Genomic DNA, 26,689 nt, shown 5'->3' on the forward strand with positions numbered 1-26,689 from the left:
TTTTATACCTTGGAGATATTTTCTTTATTGTGAGATGGATAATGAGCACAGATGAGCCACTGTTCAACCTAGCACCATTTGTACCCAAATTCACTTTCTTCTTAAATTTTTATAATACTTAAAGTTTATAGATTTTTATAAACTTTTCTTTTGAACTTCGTGATGAAATTCAAAGGATTGTTACCATTTTTCAAGTGAAGAAATGGAGGCCTCTAAGTGACTTGCCCATAACTAATAAATGGCAGAGTTGTGACACAAATCCAGTGCTCTGTTACATGACCTTGTTTCTCCAGCATTGCTGTTTTATTATTGGTTGATTAAAGGAATATAATATTTTGATTGAGAACACGAAGGGATGAAGCATTGGATAGGTTTATATTTCTTTTGCTTTTCCTGTTTGCTATGCTTGAAAGTTTTTATTTTTCATGAAGTTAAATTTTTTTTTTCCTAAAACTGTTTGCTCTGCAGCTCCTGGTCCCAGGAGGGTATGGTAATAGCAGTATTTATAGAAGTAAGGTTTTGTATGGGTAACAGTAGTGCTTACACAGTTGGACTAGAACTTCTTTGGCTGATAGTTATAATTAGTGATTGAGGGTTTGTTTGTTTCCATAATTCTACCACTGCATGTAAGTTAAGGGGATGTAAGACTTTATTAAGAGATTAATGTAGGTATTCAATAATGTATGCTGTCATTTATCAAGGAGGAACTGAAAGAAAAGGCCAAGATTGAAGATGAGAAAAAGGATGAAGAAAAAGAAGACCCCAAGGGAATTCCTGAATTTTGGTTGACTGTTTTTAAGAATGTTGACTTGCTCAGTGATATGGTTCAGGTAATTTTATTCATTAAAAACATGAGTTTACCTCAAAGGGTAAACTCTTCAAATTTAAATGGTCATAATGACTAGTCTCTTCATTATTGACCTTCATAGAATGATTGCTTTCTTTTGATACAGCTGTTTTTTGTAGAGGGCAAATTGCAGCTTTGATTAATGCAGTCACTTAAATTGTAATTCATTTTCAAAACTTTGATAATGAAATTGTCCCTTTGACTATTGCCAATCTTCATCTGGTGCTTTCTCGTAGCGCAGTGCCTTCTGTCTTTAGATGCTTAGTATGGAGGTAGGATGGGAGAGACTTAAAGTTTCCGTTGTCTTACTCAAAAGACCTTTTGAGTCTGAAGCAAGTGTTCCAAAGGACATGTGCATTTTTTTTTTTTTTTTTACAATTGGCACCTGAGGTAACAGCTGTTGCCAGTCTTCTTTTTTTTTCATTCGTCTCAAAGCCCCCCAGTACATAGTTGTATATTCTAGTTGTGAGTGCCTCTGGTTTTGCTGTGTGGGATGCCACCTCAGCGTGACTTAATGAGCAGAAACCCTGGGCCACCAAAGTGGAGTGTGTGAACTTAACCACTCGGCCATGGGACTGGCCCTGAAACATTTGTATTTTTAAAAAAATACTGTAAAGATCTAGGGGCCCTGCCTGGTGGCACAGCGGTTAAGTTTGCATGTTATGCTTCGGCAGCTGGGGTTTGCCGTTTGGATCCCGAGTGCCGACCTATGCACTCTTGTCAAGCCATGCTTTGCAGGCGTCCCACATAGAAAGTAGAGGAAGATGGGCATGAATATTTGCTCAGGGCCAGTGTTCCTCAGCAAAAAGAGGAAGATTGGCAGCAGATGTTAGCTCAGGGCTAACCTAACTCCAAAAAGAAAATACTATGCAGATCTTTAACTCTTACTATGTCACCTTCTCTGGGAAACTGCCCCTCCTAATCAGGTTCATTGCTTGAGCCACTACCATCTGCTTTGTAGTTCTTGTTGCCTTATATCGTGATTGTTGGAAGTTAACGTCAAGAAAAAGAAAGGCATCTCAGAATGATGACTGCTCATTGCATTTCTACTCTAGCCAAGTAGGAAAGGATCAATCAGAAGGAAAGGAACAAGCAGCAGCTGGGAAAAGGCAGCAGTTAAAATCAGAAAGCATTGTTAAAGCAAACATCCCTTATTTAGACTTGGTTTTGTACTTTTCAGCTCATTCAGTCTATATAATGATGTAGTTCTCTGTTTAGTCACTTTTTTCCTGCCAACGGCAATAGAAGTAAGTAGAACTAAGTACATTAGCTTCAGTATAAGCCATAAACTGGGAAGTAAGTCTTAGGGTTCATAATCATTACATGAAACTTCACTGTAAAATGTTTTAGTCAGCTAAGTGTTTATTGTCCAGTAACAGAACACTAATCCTAAAATGCCATGTTAGATACTCATTTTAATTTTTTTTTAATTTGAAGGAACATGATGAACCTATTCTGAAGCACTTGAAAGATATTAAAGTGAAGTTCTCAGATGCTGGCCAACCTATGGTAAAAGAACTCTGAAATATTTTGAATTTTGTAACATTGGATGTTTACAGATAGAGGGGCTTTCTAAAAAACAGGTGGCATTCAAAGATTAGAGATGAGGGTAAAAAATTAGAACCAATACTTGGTACTCTTAATTGTTGGTAGGAAATAAATGTTTGGGTATTGATAATTGTGATGCAGTATTTATTCCTTGTCCTCCCTCTGAGCATAAACTATTGTCGAAATATAGTGAATCCTTGATCCTGAAATAAAAATGGATAAAGTAATAGCAAGGGAACATGAATAAGAAAATGCTTATTCTGTATTAAAAGGCATGTGTCTGGGAATTACATAAAACAGATGTTAGAGGGACCCTGCTTCTCATTATGAAATATCAGCCAACAGCTTCTCCCCAAAACCAGTAGTATTATGTAAAGCATGGGCAAAGCTATAGGCCATAGATTCTTATATTGCATGTAATAAGGTTGGGCCTTTTCTCTGTCAGGCTCAGGTTCTGTTCTAAGATTTAAAGTCCTGTCTGAGAGGATGGAGGGAGGAGGGGCACTTGGTCAGTTCACTTAGGTATGCCTAACCTATTTTGTTAACCTGTTAACTAAATAGCAGTGTAAGCTAAAGTAGTGTAAGTTTTGTTCAGTTTATTTTGTGCCGCATTTTGCTTTTAACATAATTTGGAATTTATCTGACCCTTTGCCAGAGTAGGAAAAACATTATCACTTAGAATTTTATATGTTTATAAAGAAATCAGAGATTAAGCTTTATTGAAATTTATAGTGTGGGAATTTAATTAGTTTTTATTCTTTTTTAAATTTTTTTAAAGAGCTTTGTCTTAGAATTTCACTTTGAACCCAATGAATATTTCACAAATGAAGTGCTGACAAAGACATATAGGATGAGGTCAGAGCCAGATGATTCTGATCCCTTTTCTTTTGATGGACCAGAAATTATGGGTTGTACAGGGTGAGTTTAATTTTACTTTAACGGAATGTTATATCTGTTTCTGTTTTACTTATGGTTTTTGATATTTGGTATTTCCTAGTGTGTGTGCTTCGTATGTACATACATAAGTACATAATTCGTTTATCTGCACACATTTCAGTAAAATGTTTTCTGAGAAGATCCTATCCCTTTTCCTAGAATTCTCCTTGGCCCATAGACTATTGCAGATATTTCTGCAAAGGAGTGCACGTTTAAATTTATTATATTGTGAGTTTTTGATAATTGTTAAAGATATTTATTGAAAAATTTTGTTTAGAAATAAAATTTTTCTTTTTATGCTGCTACGGAAAGCATTTGAACCAATCTTTTCCTCAAATGTGAAGTAAAGTATAACATTAGAAAAATCTTACCTCTCCTATCAATTGAAAGTAATGTGATAATTGTGATACAAGATTTTTTGTTTGTTTGTTTTGGAAGGTGCCAGATAGACTGGAAAAAAGGAAAGAATGTCACTTTGAAAACCATTAAGAAGAAGCAGAAACACAAGGGACGTGGGACAGTTCGTACTGTGACCAAAACAGTTTCCAATGACTCTTTCTTTAATTTTTTTGCCCCTCCTGAAGGTAAACAGTGCTTTAGTTTGGGTATTAATGATTATTTTATTGTAAGCTTTGTTTAATTTTTTATTCACTTGGATTTCTCTTCTCAATTTTGCAGTTCCTGAGAGCGGAGATCTGGTAAGCTGAATTGTCACTTGTTGAATGTTTACTATATGAAATTAAAGGACTGGTTCACAAAAGCAGGGAGCGTGATAGTTGCTAGCATTTTGTTCTGAGGCTTGGAAATGCGTGGGAAAGACCTTCATGCATTTGAAGAACTGTTCCATTCAGAATGTCTATGGTGCTTGCACTGAGAAATGCTGAAAGGCCTAAGGATTTTCTTTTCTCTTAAGACTTGCAGATACTGCTGTGAGGAATTCAAGTTTTCAAGACTATATGTAGTTTTCTTCTTTGTTGAAACTAGAGTATTTTAAGTCATTTATGCTATTTACTAAACTCCCTCTAACCATGTTATGGCTAGAACTCTTTCTGTGTTTGTTATTCCAATGGAAGTATGGTTTCATTTATGTGGCCGTATAACTAGGAACTGTGAAATGTGCCTGGCATATAGCCTGGAATGAGGAACAACCTCAGAGAAGGTAGGGTAAGCTAGGTATGTTATGAATTTGGTTTTCTGTTGGCCACATTTTTGAATTAAATGAGGTAGTTTAAATAGTTTTATACATATATGGAATTAGAAATTATGTGTATTTGAATACTTTTGAATTGAAATAGATTTAGCTAAGGCACTTATACCAGATCTGCAGAAGGAAAGTAGTATTTTGGCCTGAAAAAGTAAAGGCTGGCTTGGCTTAGTGTTTTTTATAGGACAGAAATGGGAAATATAAAACAACGCGTGAGGTTTAGGTAAAAAGAACTACTTAGGAGCATTAAGATAGAGTTTCATGCTCTTTTCATGTCAGTGAATGGGATAGAGTTTGTGTTCAAGTGTGTTTTTTTTTTTGTCTGTTACCAAGTATTGATGGTAACAAAACAGTCTTTGATAGTTATGAATAGAACACCTCCACCTGTGATTAGAATTCTTTCCTTCAAAGTCTGCCCCCCCCCCCCCCCCCGCGCCCTTTGTGTTTCTTGTTGTTTTATTAGAGAGGATTATATTGATGAATCAAAATAAACATTCATGGAATTTACAGAATGTTTACTCATTGTTTAGTATCGTAGGACCTAAATGGGATTGCTTAAATTTTGAATAGTGTTAGCACCATTTCTATGCTTTGCTTTGCCATTAAATAGAAATCCTTGATTGACTAAGTCACTTTTATTCAAGTAGGACTGTTTCCTCATTTGGCATTCTACAGCTGCTTGGGTACTGTCTTTTAGGAATTATGAAGTGATCCTCTGTGGTATTTTATTATGTGCCATGTAGTTAATATTATTTATGAAAGCCTGAGATCCTTTGGTACTATTTGTTCCTTTGGAGTTTTCAATAATTAACATTTTAAGGGAAAATTGCTGTCGTATAACTAAGTTGCTTTTTTATCTTTCTTTTAAGCCAGAAAAAACTAAGCAATTACCAGTTCTAATTTTTATTTCCCAAAGTTTCTTTGAGTATACACACTGGCCTGCTAACTTATTTTCTGTTTATTAAAAACCTTTTGTAAACCCAGGGCATAGGTAGATGACTATTTGATCACCCGCCTAAGCTAATTTAAAAATGACTGAAAGTTAAAAGCGAAATTGAGAGTTTCTTCATATGATTTTAACGTGAGTTTCATATATGCCAAATTAAATATTAAAGCTATTAAATTTTGTGCTTTTTTTCTTAAACAGGATGATGATGCTGAAGCTATCCTTGCTGCAGACTTTGAAATTGGTCACTTTTTACGTGAGCGTATAATCCCAAGATCAGTGTTATACTTTACTGGAGAAGCTATTGAAGATGACGACGACGATGTGAGTCTGAGTCCTTCAGTGGGATCAGTTGGTGAGGGTGTGATGGCCCTGATGAGAGGCTTAATGACTGCATGGAACTCTGTAAAGCAAGGGAGAATAATTCAAAATTAGGATAATTTTAAATAAGTTCTCTTCGGATTTTTGGGTTCATTTATTCTAGTTTTTATTTTTCTGCTAATAGGAAGATACTTTATTCATGCTTGTACTGTATTCTTTATTTTAATTTTTTAAATTGTCAAATTTAGATTATGGCACTGAGGTGAGTGATTCCTGCATCTGTTGTCCTTAATTTCTAATCAGTCACCTCAGGGAAAGTATTTTTCCTCTTTTTAGATATTGGTGGAAACAGGGATGGATGTAACTAATGCTATTCTCAAATGTTTATTAATTTCATTCAAACTTGTCCTTTTTTCCCTTTTTAGTATGATGAAGAAGGTGAAGAAGCGGATGAGGTAATGTTTACCAAATGAGCAAATAATTCTCTGTTTAACATTGAGAAGCAAATTGAATGACTTATGTATTCCTTTGCTATAATCATTTTTCTGTGATATGGGATAAAAATGTTTTTGGAAAAAAATATGATTTTAGAATTCTACAGCCAAACAATGTATGTATAAGGTTTCAATAAATAAATTGCAAAACTCAGAACATTTTTTTTTATTTCAAATAATTCTGTTCTGCTGCAGGGTTATCAGCTCTTTGAAGAAGTCAAAAGCTGCAGTAAACTTTTTCAACGTTGGCTGCAGTAAATCTTTTCAATAAAAGCTGTCTGGATGTCTCAAGTTGTGTTGGGAAATTTTTCATATTAAAGCTTTCAAATTAAATTGCATGGTCACCAAACTCTGTAATCATGACAATCTGTTGACCTATAGAGTAACTTGTATTAAGTTCTTCCTACATTATGAGCCATTTCTTCCTACTGTGTACCTACTTCATGGATGCATTTTGAACTTTAATATAGGAAGGGGAAGAAGAAGGAGATGAGGAAAATGATCCAGACTATGACTCAAAGGTGAGCAAAATTAGTGCTATTTTCTGTTAAATTTAAGACAGGTTAAATAAGAGTTGGTGTTTCTACATGTAAAGTTTGTTTTTCTCCACTAAATAGATATTTTAATCCCCTGTGGCATTTCAACAGTACATGTAATTTCAATGCACCTTTTCTAAGAAACTTTTGTTTTTGGTTTTAACCTTGTATTTTTCGTAGTTTCAGGCTTAGTAAACCCTAGGATTCGATTTTAATAGCATGTTGTCTTGGTTTTGTTTTTTTTTTTTAAACAGTTTGTAGAAGCATTTTAAATTACTTTTTGCTTGTGTTGTTAGGTGGTTTTCCGTCCAAAGGAACCTTATAAACAAAGATCAGTTTTTAAATCATCTGAATGCAGGAGTGCTCAGGAATAGGAGAGTAATGTTTGTTCGATTCTCCCAGCCACCTCTTTTCTCCATCTCTGAGAGTCGCAGTCCGTTATTCCTGGGAATTTGTCCTATCATGGTAGTAAAGCCCTTTATCTCCCAAAATACATAGTACATGATCAGGATTCATTTGAAACTTCTGGTTTCTCTTTAATGCATTCATTCATTTGCTGAATGCTGTAAAATATCCAGAAGAATTTTAACCTAGTGAGCAGGTAAGAAGAGAGGGTGGTTATCAAATTATATTCTCTAACAGGTGTGAATTACTCTTAACAGCTAAATATGAGTGGAATTATTGTTTTTGAATAACACATCTCTAAAGAGGCAAAAATAATTGGTAATGTAACTAACATAAGTTGCTCGATTATTTTATTTTTTAAGACGGTGGCTTAGTGTGTTTCATTTTATGGAGTTCCTTCTACAATTTAAAATTTGAGCTTTATTTTAGCATTAATGTGACTAAGCTAATATTTGAATAAAGAATTTGCTGTCATTGCTATACCATTTCTTTGGCAAAAATTTTGACAGAACCGTAAGATAATATGATAATTAGGATAGTTAATTACTATTGAAAAATTAACTGAAGCAGGTAGAAAAAGATAGATTGACTTGTTGTTTTCCTTTAACAGAAGGATCAAAATCCAGCAGAGTGCAAGCAGCAGTGAAGCAGGATGTATGTGGCCTTGAGGATAACCTGCACTGTAATAGCCTAAACACAACTATTATTTACTTACAGCCTTATGTTTTTGTATTTCCTTGGTAGACAGTAATTTTTTTTAAAAGAAAGGAACTGATATTTTAAAGACCAATTTGTTCTACCTAGCATTTTAACTATAATTTTTCTGCCGGATATGTTGAATGCACCAATTCTCTCATGCATGTTCATTCATTGCTACATAGTTTGGTTCTTCTGGAGTATTTTTATCACGTAACTATTAGATTACGGTTAGGAAAATGAGCAGAACAGTTAAATGAAACATTTTTTGTCTTGCTAATTTTTTTCCTGAAGAACCAAAGTATTTTTTCAGCCAATAGTTGAATGAGTTTGTTTGCCTGCACTAGCTGTGCCTTTCATTACTTTGTTAGAGAAATGCAGCGACTTATACTAAGACCGTTCATCATTTAAAAAAACAGAAACAAAATTTGTCAGGACAAGTGTATGGTTAAGAATTTCCAGTATGACCACACCCAGTAACTTAGCTTGTTATTGGATTTTTGTATTTTAGGTGACATAGTTAATTACAAAGAAATCTAATTCATAGTGTGGTTATTGGTTACCACAGGGAGGCGAATAAAACCTAGTATTTTCAGAAGTTAAGCCTCATTATTTTAACTGTACTTTTAAACTTAACCTCCATTAACTAAGCATCTTTTCTTTGTGGTAGGGTCTTCTGCTTCCCTGGAAAGGATGAATTTACATCATTTGACAAGCCTGTTTCAAGTTTTTTGTTGTTGGTTGTTTGTTTGCTTGCTTTTGTTTTTGCAGCCTAAAATAAAAATGTCAAATATAATTTTAGTTCTCACAAAATAATGTCTTAATTTTGTACTAATTTAGGTAGAAACAGAGGCCTAGCTTGAATTAAGCGTTGTACCCTATTTTACCATATTATTGAAGAAAAGGGTGCCAACTTTGGAAGAGGTACTTCATCTGCTAATAAGAAAGAATCTTAAATGATGTTTTTAAAAAGAAAGATTGAAAAGTTAAATTTCGTTTCCTTTGGTTAGTACTAGAGAGAAGACCCCAAGCCTCTGTGCTTAATTCCAGTTCTTATTGCTTAAAGTATGTCATTTACCCATGCTTCTGTTTGCTATGTATTAAAATGGGTAGAACTGTTTACTTAACTACCTCACAGATGTGTTAAGGCGTATTGGTTAAATTTTATGAAATGTTTATCAGTCTCATTAAGAGCTCAAAAATTTGGACCTATTTGTACCACAAGTATGATATTCAACATTTTATTCATACCAGGGTTGGATAATTAAACTGGAAAACAGGTTAAGTACCTCTGTTCTGGATCTGGTCAGGCAATACTCTTGCAGATCTTCATGTGGCTCCTTGTTTTAATAGAAGTGGATAGATGAGTAGCTACTCCAAAAGGTCCAAGGATTGTTTTCAGATATTTTAGTTATGACCATATTTTAGTAAATAATACAGAGGTCATGGGACTAAAGTAGAAATAAGACCATTTTTAGGGGAAAAAATGCCATTAAATTTGAGACTGTAGAGCCACATTTAAAATACCTCAGGCTAATTACTGTTAATTTTTTGTGATGAGCTTAAAAGCTTTGACAGTGAAGTGGACTAATTGGATTGTAATTAGAAGACAGCCCAGAGTTCTTGCTCTTAATAAAATTACATTTGGTTCATTTTCAGAGGTGATAGAGCTTTCTTTTTGAAAATTTAGTGTTAAGGTTTTGGAACATGAACACAGTTCGTTATTTGTATAGTACTATCCCTTCCTCTCCTGAGATTTTAATTAACTACTGGAAATCCTTAACCAATTGCAATAGTTGGTAGGAAAAAAATGCCATGGAAACACCTTATGTTTTTCCTCTTTATTTTCAAAACAATTTTGGTTGCTTTGATTAGTCATTCTGTGCTGATTTTTTTTGGGGGGGGGTACCCATAGCTCATCTGAACGCAGCTTTTTCTGAACTTAAAAAATTTTAATCTAAAGATAGAATCCCATTTTCAGTGAACTTAAAGAAATAGAAAAACCTCAACTTCTTTTTCATTCCTTTAGGACATAGCTATTGCCAAAGTTAAGGGGTAGATACTATTTCGTCTTGTTATATAAGGGGGATGCGGTTTGCAAAGGAATTGGTTTCTTAATAAAGTTGGAGTTTCAAGGGATATCAGTGTTCATCTGTGCCATCTCTCCAGTTCCCAAATGGTTCTATCCCATTCTAGAAATTTGAAATATGTAATTTGAATCCTTAATAAAATTTGCATTTAATTTTGTAAAATGTACTGGTGATATTCTGGGTAGTTTTTTTAAAAAATATGAATATATATACTTTTTTTGAAAGAGCAGAGAGTAGAGATGTTTAGAGAGTAGGCTATTCTGTGCTTAGGCCACGATGGCCTGTAAATTTGCATAGTTTCAAGAGCAACCTCCCAAGCCCTGCTGAGTGGAGTTCATTGTTGGAAGACTAGGAAGAAAGGGATTCCACAGGTCTGCAGGTTTTACTCTGTAACTACAGACGTTTTTGAGACTTTGCATTTTGTCTTTACACTTTCAGTTTATAGGCTCCTTTGGCCCAGGCACTGACTACCAGGAAGTTCTCTCATTTTTTCTCTCTAGAAATGGTAAAATCCCATATAATCACTTATAAAGTAATACTTTGAAAAAATATTTTTCTGACTGTCATTTTATGGTCCTTCAAATATGGTAAGTGAACAGAGAACAACATTTCCATAAATTGATTAGTTTTTAGTTTAACTTGAATGTCTCAAAGTTTATGTAATTTCTCAGAATTATTTTACCTTGTTCACTGAAGCAGTATCACTATTTCTGTGACATAAAAATGTTAATTGTGTGGAATTGGCTTATGGAATAGTACTTAAGAAAAATGGGATTCTACCTCTATTTCTTTTTTAGATCATTTAATAATAAATAAACCTGAAAAGGAGACGTTAGCTTTGATAGAAATATTTTCATTATTCTGTGAATAGGTTAATGATACTGATTGGTGTATGATAAAGCTCCTAAGATAACTGAATTAACTGTTTATATTACTGCTGCTTGTAAGACAGTATGAATTTGTGGGTTTATCTGAGTTGTAGGCTATTCTCATTATTAAAAATAAAATTTTGAATTATTTGTGAAAACCTTATTGTACCATGCAGAAATATTAAACTTTTTATTCTTTGAATGCTTGGTTTCAGGGCTTGGTTTAGAATTTGAGTCGATTTTTTATGGGTTAGTCTTATAAAAATTTTAGTCGTTATATTTTTGACTATTTACATCCAGACAAATGTTATTTTAAATGTACAAAAGAAACGGATAGTTTAGAAGAAGCATACATTCTTTGTAGGAACCTTAGGAAAGAGAAATCATGCTGATTAAGTTTTTTTCCCCTCAATCTTCTGCACTGTATATATACTTAGTAATTGTGAACTGGATTTTGTTTGAAAGTATTTATTCATAGTTTAGGTAATTTACTGCTTAAAGCACTAAGTCTGCAAAAGCTGAAAAGTAAATGTAAATGATAACAGTAAAATTAACTGAGATTAACTTACAGATATATAGTAGTGATTTTGTTTATTGATTTAAAAATCCAGATATTAGAATATAACTTGGATTAAAAGCCAAGTTCTTGGACTGATTAAGGATCACTTACGTGATTTCAGAGAAATGGAAACATCTTTGTTGGAGTGTGAAATTACTTTATTTAAGGATAAGTATTTATCCATGAGAAATTTTAATTGATGTATTTAGTTAATTATATTTAAAAAAATACAATACGCTTTGTATCTTGTGTTTCTTCCATTTGATCTTACATGGTACTTTTAGGTTTTTCAGTAAAAAAAAAAAGTATTACCTGATTTCCTTAAGTATAAAATAAATAAGAACTGGAACATAACAATTTAGAAATAATAAATTGCCAGCAGGAAATAAGTCATTAACTTAATTGCTTAATTTTCATATGAAAATTGAGAGTCTTAGCTTTAGTAGATCTCTTGAGTTCTATTATTTTGAAACTCAGGGTAAAATGTCGCTTAAAATAAAAGCAATACTTTTTAGCTCATGTATTTTAGACTTCTTAAAAACAAGGAGGAGGAACTGGGGATAAGTGATCAAAAATGCAAGTGCCAGAAGTTGATAGATCACTTATCAAGAGTTAGTGGTATTAATATTCATAATTTGATCATTTGTAATGAAGTTTGGCATTTGTGACTCTGATAAACTCTTCATGGAATGGTAAAATAGTTACTGCCAGAATACTCAAAACTTGTATGAGAGCTTTTAGCTGGGATTTCAAGGATGAGTAAGAATTTGTGTAGTGAGGGATGGAGCGTCTGAGCAGAGAACAGTTCAGGTGAAGTACTGGAGGAAATAAACTGTTGAAGGTCCTTAAATAGGACAGTGCAGGGCACATTGACAGCATTGAAGAGTGGATGGAAATACAAGGGGCCAAGCTGTGGAAGACTTAGCCATACAACTCCTTTTAAAGGGCTTAAAACACTGAAAACCACCTGTTTAAGGTATTTCAAGTGAGGGTGAGTCTTCCATGAACATAATTTTTAAAGTAAGACGTGATAGACTGAGTCAGCCATTTGAAAGTAAGAACATTTGAGTTAGAGCTAGATCTAAAGTGGGCTAGCCTGTCAAAGTAAGGGGTGAATTTTTTTTTTCCTTTTTAAAATAATGAGTCGATTATCTGCAGTGAATCTTTCAAGTCAAGTTCCATTGGTTTTTGAGGGGAAGGCTTTATTGATATTGCAACTTTTCTCTAACTCTGAAATTAATAATACTTGGAAGAATTCCTGTATATTCTTAAATCACTATTGATTTTGCTACATAGCTATGTATTATGTATGCATACATGCTTTTTTCTAAACCATTTGACATAGTTGACAAACGGCAGACATCATGCCTTTTTACCCCCTAAATACTGTATTTTCTCAGTACAAGGGTAGTCTTAGAGAATCACAGGGCAGTTAATCAAAATCAGGAAATTTTAGTGTGCAGTCAGGATTCATTATGATGATTAAATTATCAAAAATTTGAGCAGTGGTATCCTTTTAAAGCTGGTTTCACATGCTTTTGGTGTTGAGCACTTAACTACTTTATAGCTCAAAAGGATTTTCTGGGCTCAGTTTATGCTTTTGTGTCTCAGCCCTGAAATTGGCTCTTTCTCTAAGGATCCCTTTTAACGGAGAATGGTATTTAGAAACCAAGTCTAGGTGGTGGGTGTGTTTGTCCTGGGATGTCCTTGTTTCTAGGCCTTTTCAGGTGACATACTTAGGAAGTGTATTAAAAGAATGTATACTGAATACTTCAAAGTTAATCTAACACAGTAGAATTTTTCCTAGCCTTACCCCAGTGCATATTTGTCATTACTTCAAATAGGTAGAGTTAGTGGCTGATACAGTTGGAAATTGTAGGTGAGGTTGCTCTATAGGAATAAGAAGCCATGATTTGTCTTGTGAGAGATTGTGGTGCTTGGAACAAGTACTTGGAGAGTGTTTAGAACTTGATATATACATAATGAGCATTCAGTAAATATGAGTCCTAAACGTAAGAAAACCTAGACTTTGTGGTTGAAAGTCAACTTGTAAATTGATATCAGGAGTTAATTTCAGAACTAGTTGAAGATTTTTTGTTGTGTTTTGTTTTTTTGTTGGCTCTAAAGGCAGAATGGCTCCTGGCTAAGATGTGCCCCAGTTGGTGTACAGAAGAACACAGAGACTATGACTGGATGATAAATATAAACCTCTGCCCCTATTTTAAAGGCTTTTGATGTTTGTTGAAAGTCATTGCTTTAAAACTAAATGAAGTCTCATTGTATTCAGGTATCTCATGCTCCAAAACACCCCTGTTGTCATGTTACTCAGCCCGTCCTCTCCATGCCTAACATTTACCTGGAGCCCTGGACATAGAGGATGGGCAGTCTAGGGGTGGACAGTGAGACAGGTGTCTGTCTTGAGATCATATGTGGTTTTAGACTTGAATTAGGCCGATCAATTTGAGTTTCAAAATTCGAGGCTGGATTTATTTTTGCTGTTAGCTAGCTTGGTGAGTGGACAGAGAACATTCAGAGCAACTTGGTCATCAGCGACCCAGCCCATCTAACCTTCATTGGTATTATGTTTCAGCTCTGCTTGGCTGCCTTTTAATTGTCCTTCCTGCCACTGGTCTTTTGTGCATATATCTTGTTAGTTCAACGTAGTCTCCTTTTCATCAAATTAATATCTGCTCTCTCTGGTTTTGCAGTTCTGAACTGGTTCTGCCAGTTCAAGAGTGCTCTAAGGATGCTTGCTTCCTATTGGAGTTCCTAACTTCAGTACTGGGCCTGGAAGATGGTGGATGTACAGCAAGTTTTTGTATATGTAGATCAATTGGGATTTATCTAGACTCCTTCCAGTATACCAGCCATAATACTGTATGGGGCCACGTAGCAAGTTAAATGATTGATTCAATCTCATAAGTCAATCAAGATACTCCAAAGTGTTTTGGAGTTGTCATATTCCTACATACTAAGTGACTTATATTGAAACAATAATAAAATAAAGCTGAACTGTGTATACTGTTCTGTAAACTCAGTGGGACTATGAGAATGTGGAGAAGGTATCAGTAGTTGTTGCAGTTACCTAGTACTGCATAACAGAACTGCTCTCAACATTGACAAGACTTATTTTGCAGACTCTGCTTGGGTGGTTCATTTCTGCTTTACTAATCATCAGCAGGGGCAGCTTTTGAAGAATAAGGACTGGAACCGTCCGAAGGCTCTGCATGCATGGGTAGTTGATGCTGACTAAAATCTCAGCTCGCATGTGGCTAGAACTCTACCTAAGGTAGACGTTGCCTCACAGCACCGTGGCTGGGGTCGAAGAGTTAGGCAAAAGTCGCATGCTTTTTTTTTTGAGGTAGATTAGCCCTGAGCTAACTACTGCCAGTCCTCCTCTTTGCTGAGGAAGACTGACCCTAAGCTAATAGCCATGCCCATCTTCCTCTGCTTTATATGTGGGACGCCTACCACAGTGTGGCTTTTGCCAAGCAGTGCCTTGTCCGCACCCGGGATCCAAACCGGCCAACCCTGGGCCGCCGAGAAGTGGAACGTGCAAACTTAACCACTGCGCCACCCGGCCAGCCCCAGTTGCATCCTCTTTATGACCTAGTCGGGGAAGTCATCACTTTGTACTCTTGAGTCAGCTGCAAACCTACCCAAGTTTAATGGGAGGGGACTACATCTTGCTCGAGGAGCGATGAGGCTTTGGAAAAGTGAGGAGCTGGGATGTTGTAGTGGTCACAAGTTGTTTTTTGGAAAATGCAGTTGTCTGCAATACTGTTGATAAAGTGAGAGCTACAATAGTTTTCCAAAATGATCAGAAATGTCAAGAAAGGTTAAATTATGCCTGTTTATGGAGAAAAAAGGTGTATCATACAGGAATCTTTTATCATTTGAATTTATCTGGACAATTGAGATTCCCACATATACACATGTTTTTATGATTCAGAATGAACTAATTATCAAGCTTGATTAGTAAAGCAACCTTAAATGGTAAGTATAAGATAACCAGTAAATACAGATATTTTTTCAAAGGTTGGGTGTTATATACAGTGAAGAAAACTTCCTTGCTGTACTGCTTGTCTTTTAAACTAGATGAGACTTTGCTTTTATAGCATTAGAAATCTTAATCAGCATTTTTGAAAGACCCAAATGTGTATTAAACATTTAAAATAATTGAATAGTGCTTTATTTTATCTTCCTACTTGAGGATGGTAATTACTCTCTCTTTATATGTAAGGATGGTGGTTAAGTCTCTAACAAGGCCATCCAGTTGATCTGTGCCGGAGCTGGTATTAGGTGTCACCTTGCTTGGCCTCTGCCTCTGCCACCAGCTAAGAGACTTGCACTGACTGACTTGCAGATACTCATGCACACAAGTAGTGGTTAAATAGGCACTTCCTTTATTTTTTTTTGAGGAAGACTAGCCCTGAGCTAACTACTCTAGTTCTCCCCTTTTTTTGCTGAGGAAGCCTGGCCCTGAGCTAACATCCGTGCCCTTCTTCCTTTTTATATGTGGGATGCCTACCACAGCATGGCATGCCAAGCAGTGCCATGTCCACACCCGGGATCCGAACCAGGGAACCCCGGGCCGCTGAGATGCGCAGCGTGCGAACTTAACTGCTGCGCCACTGGGCAGGCCCTGGCACTTTCTTTAAGCTAGAGATTTTAGAATATCAAATATTTTAGAGACCAGAGTTAATCTGGATTTAATTTTAAACGGTTTTCAGATAGTCTTCTCCCCGCCCCCAGCCCCTGAATTTGCATACAGGTTGGTTTATTACTCATTCCTAGGTGTAAACATAGACTCTGGGACTGGTACGGGAGCTTCGGAAGTTCTGACAGGCTTCCATCTACTTTTTTGTCCTTGGCATATCGCGTCCATCTTTAAAGTTGCTTTATTGTCTGGAATGGCTCTTGTAACTCTTGTCGATCATGTCTAGGCTCTAGGCAGCGGATGGGACTGGAGGAGGCAAGACTCCTGGCATCTAACCATCTTTAAGGAAGAACCTATCATTTGTGCTTACAGCACTAAAGGGAAGCTGGTAAATACAGTAAACCTGGACATCTAAAGCGGAAGCTGAGTTTGCTAGGAGTTGTGAGAATGGAGGTTGGTAGGATAGCCACATGGGCCACGTATACTGAAGGGTTTCAGATTTAGAAAAGGATTGTTTGATCAAGGATATCTGGGAACACGTGGGGGAAATAACTACATTTCAGAAGGAAGTAAATGGGCCCCGGAAAGGTAATCCAGGAATACCTCCCAAAGGATTAGTTCTGACTGGAGTTCTATCCTTCATCCAAGGCTTTTCACTTTATCTTGCATGATACCTATCCCAGAACCATGCATACACGTTGAGGCGGTGACTTTTAAGCAAAAGTGTAAATGGAATCTCATCAAACTACCAGCTCTTCCTAGTTTCTGACCTCTTAAGGGATGCTTATGTTACATGATGATTTATTTAAAGTAGGTAGGTTATAGTTGTGAATTGTGTGGCCATTTTGTTGCCTCTAACATGGCGGTTTGCTTTTTCTTAGAAGTTTAGTGGCAATGTGAAAGCTTGTCATAAAGATTCCCTGGGTTCCAGCTTTGGTAAAAGAGTCTTTCCACCTTTCTGGGCCTGGCTACCCCACAGAATTCTTTTGTTTCATCCTTTCACTCTTTGGTCCTCTTGTCAGTTACTCTGTCATGTGTGACACAACCTCCACTGTCCAATCCTTGGCCGAGAAGCTTGTTTTTCTAAAGTAACCTTGCTGTTTACAGCACCCAAGCAAATTTGTCCTACCACCTGTTTTCCTTTATCCTCGAAATTTTGGAAAGAATTATCTACACTCACTGCTTCTGCTTTTCCTCCTCTAATACCTAAAAAGGTCTTTGCTCATTTACTGAATTTTGTTTACAGATATCAATAACAATCAAGTTGAATAGTTTCTGTTCTTTCAGACTAGTGCTATGTTGTAAAGAAGACTGCAAAAGAGAGTCATCTTTGGAATCTAGTCCTTCAAGTGGAGAGATTTGCCCAAGTGGCTGTCACTCAGATAGTTGCAAACAACAGGAGCATTTACCTTGTTTAAGTAGAAGTGGACTTGGGAAAGGATGTTAGATGTTTATGGGCTCCTAATGGAGGGCAGAGGTTTGGATGCCATTCAGCCACGGCAGTGGTCAAAGTAAACTTGAGAAGTTCCCCAGTGCTCCCGCTGTGGGTCACTGGAATACCTGATGCTCCTCTACTGCCACCCCTGAAGACCCAGAAGTCAGAGAATCAATACGTTTGAGTAGTAGCAGTTTTGTGACACTAGTAGTAGTGGTTCTTCTCAGCCTCCTCCATTGGGCTACCCTCTCCCTGCTCAAATGTAGTATCTCCTATGTTCTGAATTTAAGGCAAAAAGAAGAGAGCTCAATCCCTGCTCCATTACTTCCGCTTGTTTTCATTTGTCATTTCAAAGCTAATATTACCCTAATATGGATCTAATGCCTCACCAGAGCCTCCTGAACTCACTTACTTGTTGAACATCTTCAATAAAATGTCTTCGGCCTGCCTGCCCCATTTTGAGTAGTATTGGTATATTTCCAGACAGAAGTAACATTTAGTCTCGTGCCCCAGCTTGTGCTGTTAATCAGCAGTCTCCATCATTATCCACTGTATTACCAGGTCAGTGATGAAAACACTCATCGGAGATGTTAACTACTGGTCAGATTGGAAGTAGTGGAATATGATTAAAAAGGAATTAACTCGGCCAAAGAAACTTAAGAGGTGGGATTTGAATTGGGTTTTGAAGAACGAAAGGTTACAGAGGATTTGGGAAGGCAAAGCAAAGACAGCACAAGTAGATAAGTGACTGGAGCTCACTTAGGGGTGAGTGGAAGGAGAGTCTAAATTGTAAAGGCAAGTAGGACTTATTCTGTGGAGGGCTTTCCATGCCAGGGTAAGGAGTTAGAATGTTCTCATATAATGGGAGGCAACTGACGGTTTTCTATCATATTTTAGAAACAGAACTGGTATCAACAATGTATAGGATGGTATGGATTCAAGTGGTTGGGATATTACAAGAGTGTAGATGAGAGAAATGAGAACCTGGGTTAGGCTATTGCAATAGAACGGACAGCTGATTGACAGTGCTTGATGTACAGACGGGTTGTAGTAACAGTTTTAAAAACACTTGTATAGAGCACTAAACACCCTTTACTATGCCAGCTTGCACTAAGCTGTGTTATACCAACTGATCGCTAGGAGGCATCAGTTCATCAACTAGTAAGGTGAAGAGGAAGGCAGCTAAGGCTGATGGAGCTGAGAAGTCTGGATAGTTTGGTATTCAGCTGGAGAGTTAAAATTTAACCTTTTCAACTCGGCATCTTGGAAAGTATTTCCACCAAACGGTATTTAAATGAAGAGACAAATGGCTAAGCACTGATGAGAGTCACCTGATACATTTTCGTAGATTATTTAGTGTTTATTTCTCGGAAGACATTTGAGCTTTGCTCTATCCAAATCTTTAATAATACTCATTGTCATGAATTTCGACTGTATATTGCAAATTAGGAACTTTATAGATCAAAGAATTATAATTTTGTAATCAAGTTGTAAATGAAAGTAAACACTTCTTAACAATTTTCCAAGTTCTGTTAAATGTCTTTCAGCCAAGTTTTGATTAATGGTCTTTGAAGCGAGTATTTGGCTATTTAACTGCCAAGTAAAAGAAACTGCTACCAATTCAGTTCCATTACCATGTTTCTCATACTTTTGATTACTCTTACTAGAAACCAATAGGGTGGTAGTTTATATAAATACCTCAATATTAAATTGTATATTGCTCAGGAAAAGACTTGTAGGACTTAGTTTAGATAGCATCTACAGCCTATGAGCCTACCACGTGTAGTAGTTTTAATACATTTAAAAAATTAAACCAAATATATATTGGTATGGCAAGTTTGGGAGGCTTTTTCATAATGTTACAGTCTGAAAATTTTTGAAAGGATACATTATGAAAATATCAAAAGCATTTGAAGACATGGATTTTTTTTTTATCACAGGGGCTTCTGATTCAATTTAAAATGTCTACATGTGTTGGGCCTCTACTATCTGGCAAGAATTGTACTAGGTGATTGATTGGGACATGTCAAAACAGTGGTCCTTGCCCTCTTGAAGAGCTTACATTTTATAGGAAGGGGAACAGAAATAAGCAAGAGGCATAATAAATTATCCAGTACTATGTTAGGAGGTAATAGATGCTATGGGAAGAATAAGGGGAATTGTTTGCAATTTTAGAATGATTAAGGTTGGCCTCATTGAGACGACATTTGAGCAAAAACTTCAAGAAAGTGATTGGGATGATCCTGCGCTGTGTTGAAAATAGATTATAAGATGAGTAGAATCAGACAAGAGTCCACTGCAGTAATTCAGGAGAGAGATCAGGGTGATTTGGAAGTGGAGAGAAATTGACAGAATATAGGTGTAGTTAGAAGGCATAACTGATGGGATTTTTTTACTCAATTTGTGGATTGAGTATTGAGAGAAATCTGTAAAGGGTTACTGCAAGGCAGGCATGCTTCTGAGTATTGCAGTCCTGGGGCAAAAGGACGATGGAGACATCAATGGTGAAATATTTAAAATTTTTGTTAAATAAAATACATTCAATGCTCCTATCTTGACAAATATACCTTCCTAGGTACCTGGAACGCCAGGTTTGAATTTCAGAGTCTTAGAGGCCAGTTCCAGAACATTACTTGCAAGCAGAGCTGATCCTCGGCTCACATCTCATCATCTTTCTTTTCCCTTCCCTGGCTCTAAATTGTATGGCAAGGGGCCTCCTGCACATTTGTGTGCACATCCTAGTCTGCATGTTCAAAATCGGTCCATCCCCGCACACACTAGTGCACACACTGGTGATAAAATGCATTCATTGGAACCGTCGAGGCCATTTAGGGAAGGATATTTGGAATTCTGAGTACCTGGAGTATAGTCTGGAGTTAAGTATGAGCTCCAGATAGATGTGTCATTTTGACTTTTCTCAAGTTCAGGGCTCTGGATAAGGGCATCTCGACTTGTTTTAGGGGTAGTACTGCTCTGAGGTTTTGGCCTGAGCAGCTGTACAGATGGAATTGTCATCAGCTGAGAAGGGGGCTGCAGTTAGAGCAGGTCAGGGAGAGGAGATTAAGTTTGGGAGTGCATATATTTGAGTTCTCTATAGACATCCAAATCTGTAGAGAAGGGTAAAAAAATTTTCCACTTACAGTACCACTGGTGTAGAATATATCAAAACTGAAGGCTGTTTTCACTAGTGCCATTCTAGCCAGCTAAAAGCTGTTTAAAAAAAAAAACAACCAACCAGGAACTTTAAGTGACTCCAGACCCTTAGTGAACCAGCTCCATCCGGGAATTTGTTTTAACCAATCCTGCATAAACCTATGGACTCCGTCCTATCCAGAGCGCTAGTTTTCTTTCTTTTTTTGGTATGGGGAATCATGTAAATCTCCCCTTTCCTTATGCCTTTTCTTTTTGCTGAGGAAGATTAGCCCTGAGCTAACATCTGTGCCAGTCTTCCTCTATTTTATATGTGGGATGCTGCCACAGCATGGCTGACGAGTGGTGTAGGTCCATGCCTGGGATCTGAACCCACAAACCCAGACTGCCGACGCAAAGTGTGCCCAACTTAACCATTAGGCCACAGGGCTGGCCCCAAGTGCTGTTTTTCAATTTTTTATTAGCAAAAGCTTGATGAGCCTTTCTTTCTATGACTTAAAATCCCTTCAGACTTTTCCCTCTAGTGAACTACTCAGGAATGTCTTGCCCAATGTGTGTTCCCTTGCCTGGCATGTTAGTAATATTATTATTAATTTCTTTTGAGGAAGATTAGCCCTGAGCTAACATCAGCTGCCAATCCTCTTTTTTCTTTTTCTTTCTTTCTTTCTTTCTTTCTTTTTTTTTTGCTGAGGAAGATTGTCCCTGAGCTAACATCCGTGTCCGTCTTCCTCTATTTTATATGTGGGATGCCTGCTGCAGTGTGGCTTGACAAGCAGTGTGTAGGTCTGCATCTGGGATCCACACCAGCAAACCCCAGGCCACCGAAGCAGAACATGTGAATTTAACCGTTGTGCCAGCAGGCTGGCCTCAGTACTATTATTTTTAAAGTTTGTTAGTCTTTGTTTTATTCTTTGGCAACAAACAGTTGGATATAAACTGGGGATGTAAATTTGGGAGTCTTTGGCATATAGATGTTATTGAAAGCAATGAGATTGAATGAGATCAACAAGGGAGTGAGTGTAGATAAAGAAGAGACCAAGGACTGAGCACTGGGCACTTCAATATTAAAAGACTTGGGGGAAGAAAGGGCCCCTGTTACAGGACATTGAGACCGTCACCAGGGAGGTGGCAGGGAAACCAAGAGTGAGGCCCTTGAAGCCAAGCTAAGAACTGTATCCAACAGGAGAAGATGATCAACCGTGTCAGATGCCACTTGATAGACAACTTGACATGGCCACTTTGAGTTGACCATTTCAGGCTTGTTTACCAAAGCAGTGACTTTCTAGCTAGCTTTCTAAACTTTAGCAACATTTAAGCGACGTTGGTAGGTTGTCGTATCTACAGCTGAAGTGTTTTTTGGGGGGAATAGTTATTTCCTGTAATTCACTTTCTGTGAATTTATGTCATTGTCTTAAAAAAAGGCCAATATGGCCATTTTTGTGAGTTGGTGGTGACTGTTGAAATAAATTACAAGCAAAATTGTCACCAATCTAAAAGATTCCTGTACTAAGATTTCCAATAAACGGTACACTGTGGTCAGAGACTTCCGAGCTGATCACCAAGTCACTAGGTTATTGTGAAATAGTCAAATGGAAATTCTTTATTTAAAAAAATTTTTTTTTTAAGATTGGCACCTGAGCTAACAACTATTGCCAATCTTCTTTTTTTTTTCCCCTGCTTTTTCTCCCCAAATCCCTGCAGTACATAGTTATATATTTCAGTTGTGGGTCCTTCCAGTTGTGGCATGTGGGATGCCGCCTCAGCGTGGCCTAATGAGCGGTGCCATGTCCGTGCCCAGGATCCAAACGGCCGAAACCCTGGGCTGCCAAAGCAGAGCGCATGAAAACCACTTGGCCACCGGGCTGGCCCCTCAAATGGAAATTCTTGAGTTTTAAAGTCTCTAGTTAAAATAAGTGCTGCTTAAAACCGTGCTGCTTGTTCAGACGTTTTGAAGTAATTTAGCTAGAATGCTTTTGTTGCATCCCGATAAACTGCAGAAGCTTAGATACCACCATCTTATTTTTTACCCAGTGAAGTTTGTATCATTTTTCCATATGAAATGTCTTTCCCAAGTACACCTGCCCTCAGAGACTCTGAATTACACACTTAAAGGAAGTAACCTTTCCAAACGAGCTGAAGAATGGCACTCTGTTAGAAAGATGAACAGCTGGCCATGTAGAAATTCTCTGGAATGCTCACTTGTCCTACAAAGGCAGGGAAGGAACTGAGATGTCTGGTGTAGTGTCTGTCATTGGTATACAGAATTGTTCATCTTTTTTTTTTTAACAATCTTACTAGAAATTTTAATATAATTTTAATAATGGCCTTCCTCTTTAAAAGACTGCTAATCCATTAACAATGTGAAGGCCCTGAGAACTCTGCGATTCAGTGGGACTCAGGATTGTGTGGAATTGTCCCATTTGCTAAGACGTTCCTTAGATTAAGATTCAGGACCCTCCGGTGTTTAAATTCATCCCTTGTTCTCGATTACCTTGGGATTAAGTTCCAATTTCTTAGCAAGACACAAAGGATGTGGCTTTTGCTCAGCTCTCCCAGTTCATGGCTCACGTCTTCGCCTGTGGAATTCTTTGTTCCAGCCATGTGAAAGCAGCAGATGAGCTAGGTTAGCCCTTCTTCCTTCTTGGGCATAAGCCGCAGCCTTCCTCTGACCTTGGCCAGCTCTGCCCTGTCCACCCCTGGTTTAGTTCTTTTTCGTGGGATTCTTCTGTTCTCAGGGTCAGTATATAGTTGAGGCTCTCTGTTTACTTCATTGGTTTCGGTTTGTGCTCTTTATTCTGATTTGTTTCCCAGAATTTCTGTAGAAATTGCTTACATGTGGGGATAGGAGGGAGCTAGGGGCGAGTACAGCATCACCTTCCCCAGGTCCAGATAAATGAGATTACGAAACAGAGACCTGGCCCGTTAGGCGTTTGCAGAGAGGGACCTGCGGAGGCCAACTCGCGGTGTGGAGAGCTAAGCTGCGCCTTGAAGTGTGGGGTCTCCTCGGATTTGTAGTTGAAGTTACTGTTCTGAGATGTTGCAGGCTGTACCGAGGGGTCAAGGAGGGAGCTCGAGAGCTTGTACCCCGGGTGAAGATAGGCTAGTGCCTGCGCTCCCGAGAGGAAAACGGGAAGGCGAGAAGCCATCCGAAGTGGGTCAGCTTCCTCTACCCCTTCCAAACGGGACAGACGGTAGCGCTATTGCTTAACAATCGCCCTCTGCTCCAAGAAGAGCTAGTTAATGACCGTGAGCGAATGTGAGTGTAAAGACACGGTGCCCTCTCGGCCTCCGCGCGCTGAGGTGTCACGTAGGGCCCGGGGGAGGCACACTTCCGCGGGCCTCGGCCGCTCGGAGCCCTGTCCCCAGCATCCTTGCCCGCCCAGGCCGGGACACTGGCTCTGCGCGGTCTCGGCGCTCAGCGCGAACCCCAGGGCTGCGTCCCGAGGGCACACAGCCCCACCGGCCGGGGAGAGCGGCCCGGGGGCGATGGCCACGCAGCGGCCCCTGGGCGTCGGCGCTCGGCTGTGGCCCGCGCGGCGGGGAGCAGCTCCGGGCCGGCGGGCGGAGGTGGCGGCGGGGCGGGGCCGGCGCGGGGCGGGGCCGGGCGGCTCGGGAGGGCCCGCGTGAATGAGGCGCGCGCCGGCGGCCGGGCGCAGTTCCGCGCTGGGCTTCTCCCCGCAGCGCGGGCGCCGGGAGCCGCCCTTTCCGCTGGGTGTCGCTCGGGGGCGGGGGGGATGGCCCATTCAAAAGCGTCGCGAGGGGGCCCGGCCAGTGCCCTGCAGTGAGCGCTCGCGGGAGGACGGCGGCGGCCCGGCGGCTCGCGGCGGCGGGACCTTGTGGCGCCTCAGGACGCGGCTGCCCCCCTGCCCCGACCCCGACCGACCGCCGCTCTGCCTCCTGCGCCTCAGCTTCCTCTGTGCGCTCCGGGCGGGCGGCCGTGGGCGCCGCTGGGGCGAGGACGGCGCGCGGCTGCTGCTGCTGCCCCCAGCCCGGGCGGCGGCAAGTGGGGAGGCCGAGCCGAGCGGCGGGCCGCCCTATGCCGGGAGGATGTTGGAGAGCAGCGGATGCAAGGCACTGAAGGAGGGCGTGCTGGAGAAGCGCAGCGACGGGCTGCTGCAGCTCTGGAAGAAAAAGTGCTGCATCCTCACTGAGGAGGGGCTCCTGCTCATCCCGCCCAAGCAGCTGCAACACCAGCAGCAGCAGCAGCAGCCCGGGCAGGGGCCGGCCGAGCCGTCCCAACCCGGAGGCCCCGCCGTGGCCGGCCTCGAGCCGCCGGTCAAGCTCAAGGAATTACACTTTTCCAACATGAAGACCGTGGACTGTGTGGAGCGCAAGGGCAAGTACATGTACTTCACTGTGGTGATGGCCGAGGGCAAGGAGATCGACTTTCGGTGCCCGCAGGACCAGGGCTGGAACGCCGAGATCACGCTGCAGATGGTGCAGTACAAGAACCGTCAGGCCATCCTGGCGGTCAAGTCCACGCGGCAGAAGCAACAGCACCTGGTCCAGCAGCAACCCCCGCAGCCGCAGCCGCAGCCGCAGCTTCAGCCTCAACCCCAGCCCCAGCCGCAGCCCCAGCCCCAGCCGCAGCCCCAAGCCAATCCCCAGCCCCACCTCCAGCCGCTCCACCCGTATCCGCACCTGCACCCGCACCCGCACCAGCACCCACTCCCGCACCAGCACCAGCAGCCGCTCTCGCAGCCGCACGGCCACCGGCTTCTCCGCAGCACCTCCAACTCGGCCTGAAGGGGGCAGCACCCGCGCCGGAGGAGGTAAGCGCCGGCGACCCGGGCTCCCGGGGCCGTTCCGAAGAGCGGCTTTCGGGGTGCGGGGAGGAGTAGGAAGCCTGCTCCCGGGTTTGGCTCTCGGGTGGAAAAATGAGAAGCTATTCGAAGTTTCTGGGAAGGTGGAGAAAAGGGAAGCAAGCCGGGGCCGGGAGCGGCGGCGCAGAGAAGGGGGCTGGGGGACCCGCGCCGGGCGGGCGGGCCTCGCGGGCCGCCTCCCTGCCGGCCCCGCGCGTGGGCGGGGGTGCGCGCCCCGGCGACACCGCGGCCTCTCTCCGGGGCCCAGGCGCCACGTAACTGGGTCTGGGCGCTCGAGGGAGCGACCCTGGTGACTTTCTGGGCACGCTTTGTCCGCCGGCCCGGCCCGAAAAGAACTGGGTTATGGAGGATTGTGAGCCGCCCACTTCATTCCATGTCATTTCTTTCCAGGTTTTGAGGACTTGAGGAAGTGGGACGAGCACCTTTCTATTGTCTTCACTTGGCTCCAAAACAAGACGGTCTCCCCGCCCCGCGCCAGATCAAGTAGTTTGGACATCACCGGACTGATAACTCGCGATTCCTTAGTTTTCTGCATTCTCTTCACCGCAATGCAGGAGACGCTCTCTAGTCCAGAGGGCTTTATTTATGAACCTTGGAAAGGATCTCCCAGGATGGTAGACCTTCTAGGAGCAATGATGTACTGTAATTTTATTTTAATGTATTTTGACTTATGATTATTTATTAGTTTTTTTAATGCTTGTTCTAAGACATTTCTGAATGTGGGCCATTTTTCAAAAAGAAACTTGATTTTCAAAAACCTATTCCCTAGTAAGTTCTAATCTTGGAAAAGAAAAAAGTAAGAGGGCGGCGGAGGGGAAAACATTAAGAATTCATACATTATTCTTGGGGCATTTTCCAAAGGTCTGATACTTTGATTCTTATGCAGGTGGTTGAAATTAAACTCTGTGGTATTACTTCTTTTTTTATTTTGAGATTTTTTTCTCCTCGGACATATATTTTGTGTAGAATAGAGGTTTAAAGAAGTTAAGTGTTCAGAAGTGTGTAATTATGAAAATCTAATCGCTTTCCTAAAAGGAAGTCACTAGTAGTGAGATCTGATTCCAAATATTTAAAACATAACCCAGCTGATGGCAGGATGATCATGTGGTGAATATTCGGTTGGACTGGGTCTGCTGTAGGAAAAGCTTGGCTTCATGTCATGTGTGTGTG

General features: G+C 40.0%; 2 protein-coding genes across 8 annotated transcripts in view; both read left to right on the forward strand.

Annotated features, from left to right (window-relative positions):
• Nucleotides 1–8,746, forward strand: part of NAP1L1 (nucleosome assembly protein 1 like 1) — a 30,256-nt gene extending 21,510 nt beyond the window's left edge. For 6 of the 7 annotated variants that reach the window (XM_046646119.1, XM_046646124.1, XM_046646120.1 and 3 more), the window contains 10 exons: nt 702–830; nt 2,285–2,356; nt 3,174–3,313; nt 3,770–3,915; nt 4,010–4,029; nt 5,683–5,805; nt 6,228–6,257; nt 6,767–6,817; nt 7,848–7,919; nt 8,604–8,746. In XM_046646119.1, coding sequence (XP_046502075.1) covers nt 702–830; nt 2,285–2,356; nt 3,174–3,313; nt 3,770–3,915; nt 4,010–4,029; nt 5,683–5,805; nt 6,228–6,257; nt 6,767–6,817; nt 7,848–7,883 — 747 coding nt within the window. In that variant the 3' untranslated portion in view covers nt 7,884–7,919; nt 8,604–8,746. The remainder of the gene's footprint in view (nt 1–701; nt 831–2,284; nt 2,357–3,173; nt 3,314–3,769; nt 3,916–4,009; nt 4,030–5,682; nt 5,806–6,227; nt 6,258–6,766; nt 6,818–7,847; nt 7,920–8,603) is intronic. The other variant, XM_046646121.1, reaches the window with a different exon arrangement.
• A 15,535-nt stretch (nt 8,747–24,281) lies between these two features.
• On the forward strand, nt 24,282–26,433 carry PHLDA1 (pleckstrin homology like domain family A member 1). Its single transcript, XM_046645923.1, has 2 exons — nt 24,282–25,468; nt 25,910–26,433. Exon 1 carries the CDS (start codon nt 24,324–24,326, stop codon nt 25,440–25,442), a length of 1,119 nt encoding a protein of 372 aa, XP_046501879.1. The 5' UTR covers nt 24,282–24,323; the 3' UTR covers nt 25,443–25,468; nt 25,910–26,433.
• The last annotated feature ends 256 nt before the right edge of the window (nt 26,434–26,689 follow it).

Source organism: Equus quagga, chromosome 19, assembly GCF_021613505.1.
Source record: "Equus quagga isolate Etosha38 chromosome 19, UCLA_HA_Equagga_1.0, whole genome shotgun sequence".
Lineage (NCBI taxonomy): Eukaryota > Metazoa > Chordata > Mammalia > Perissodactyla > Equidae > Equus > Equus quagga.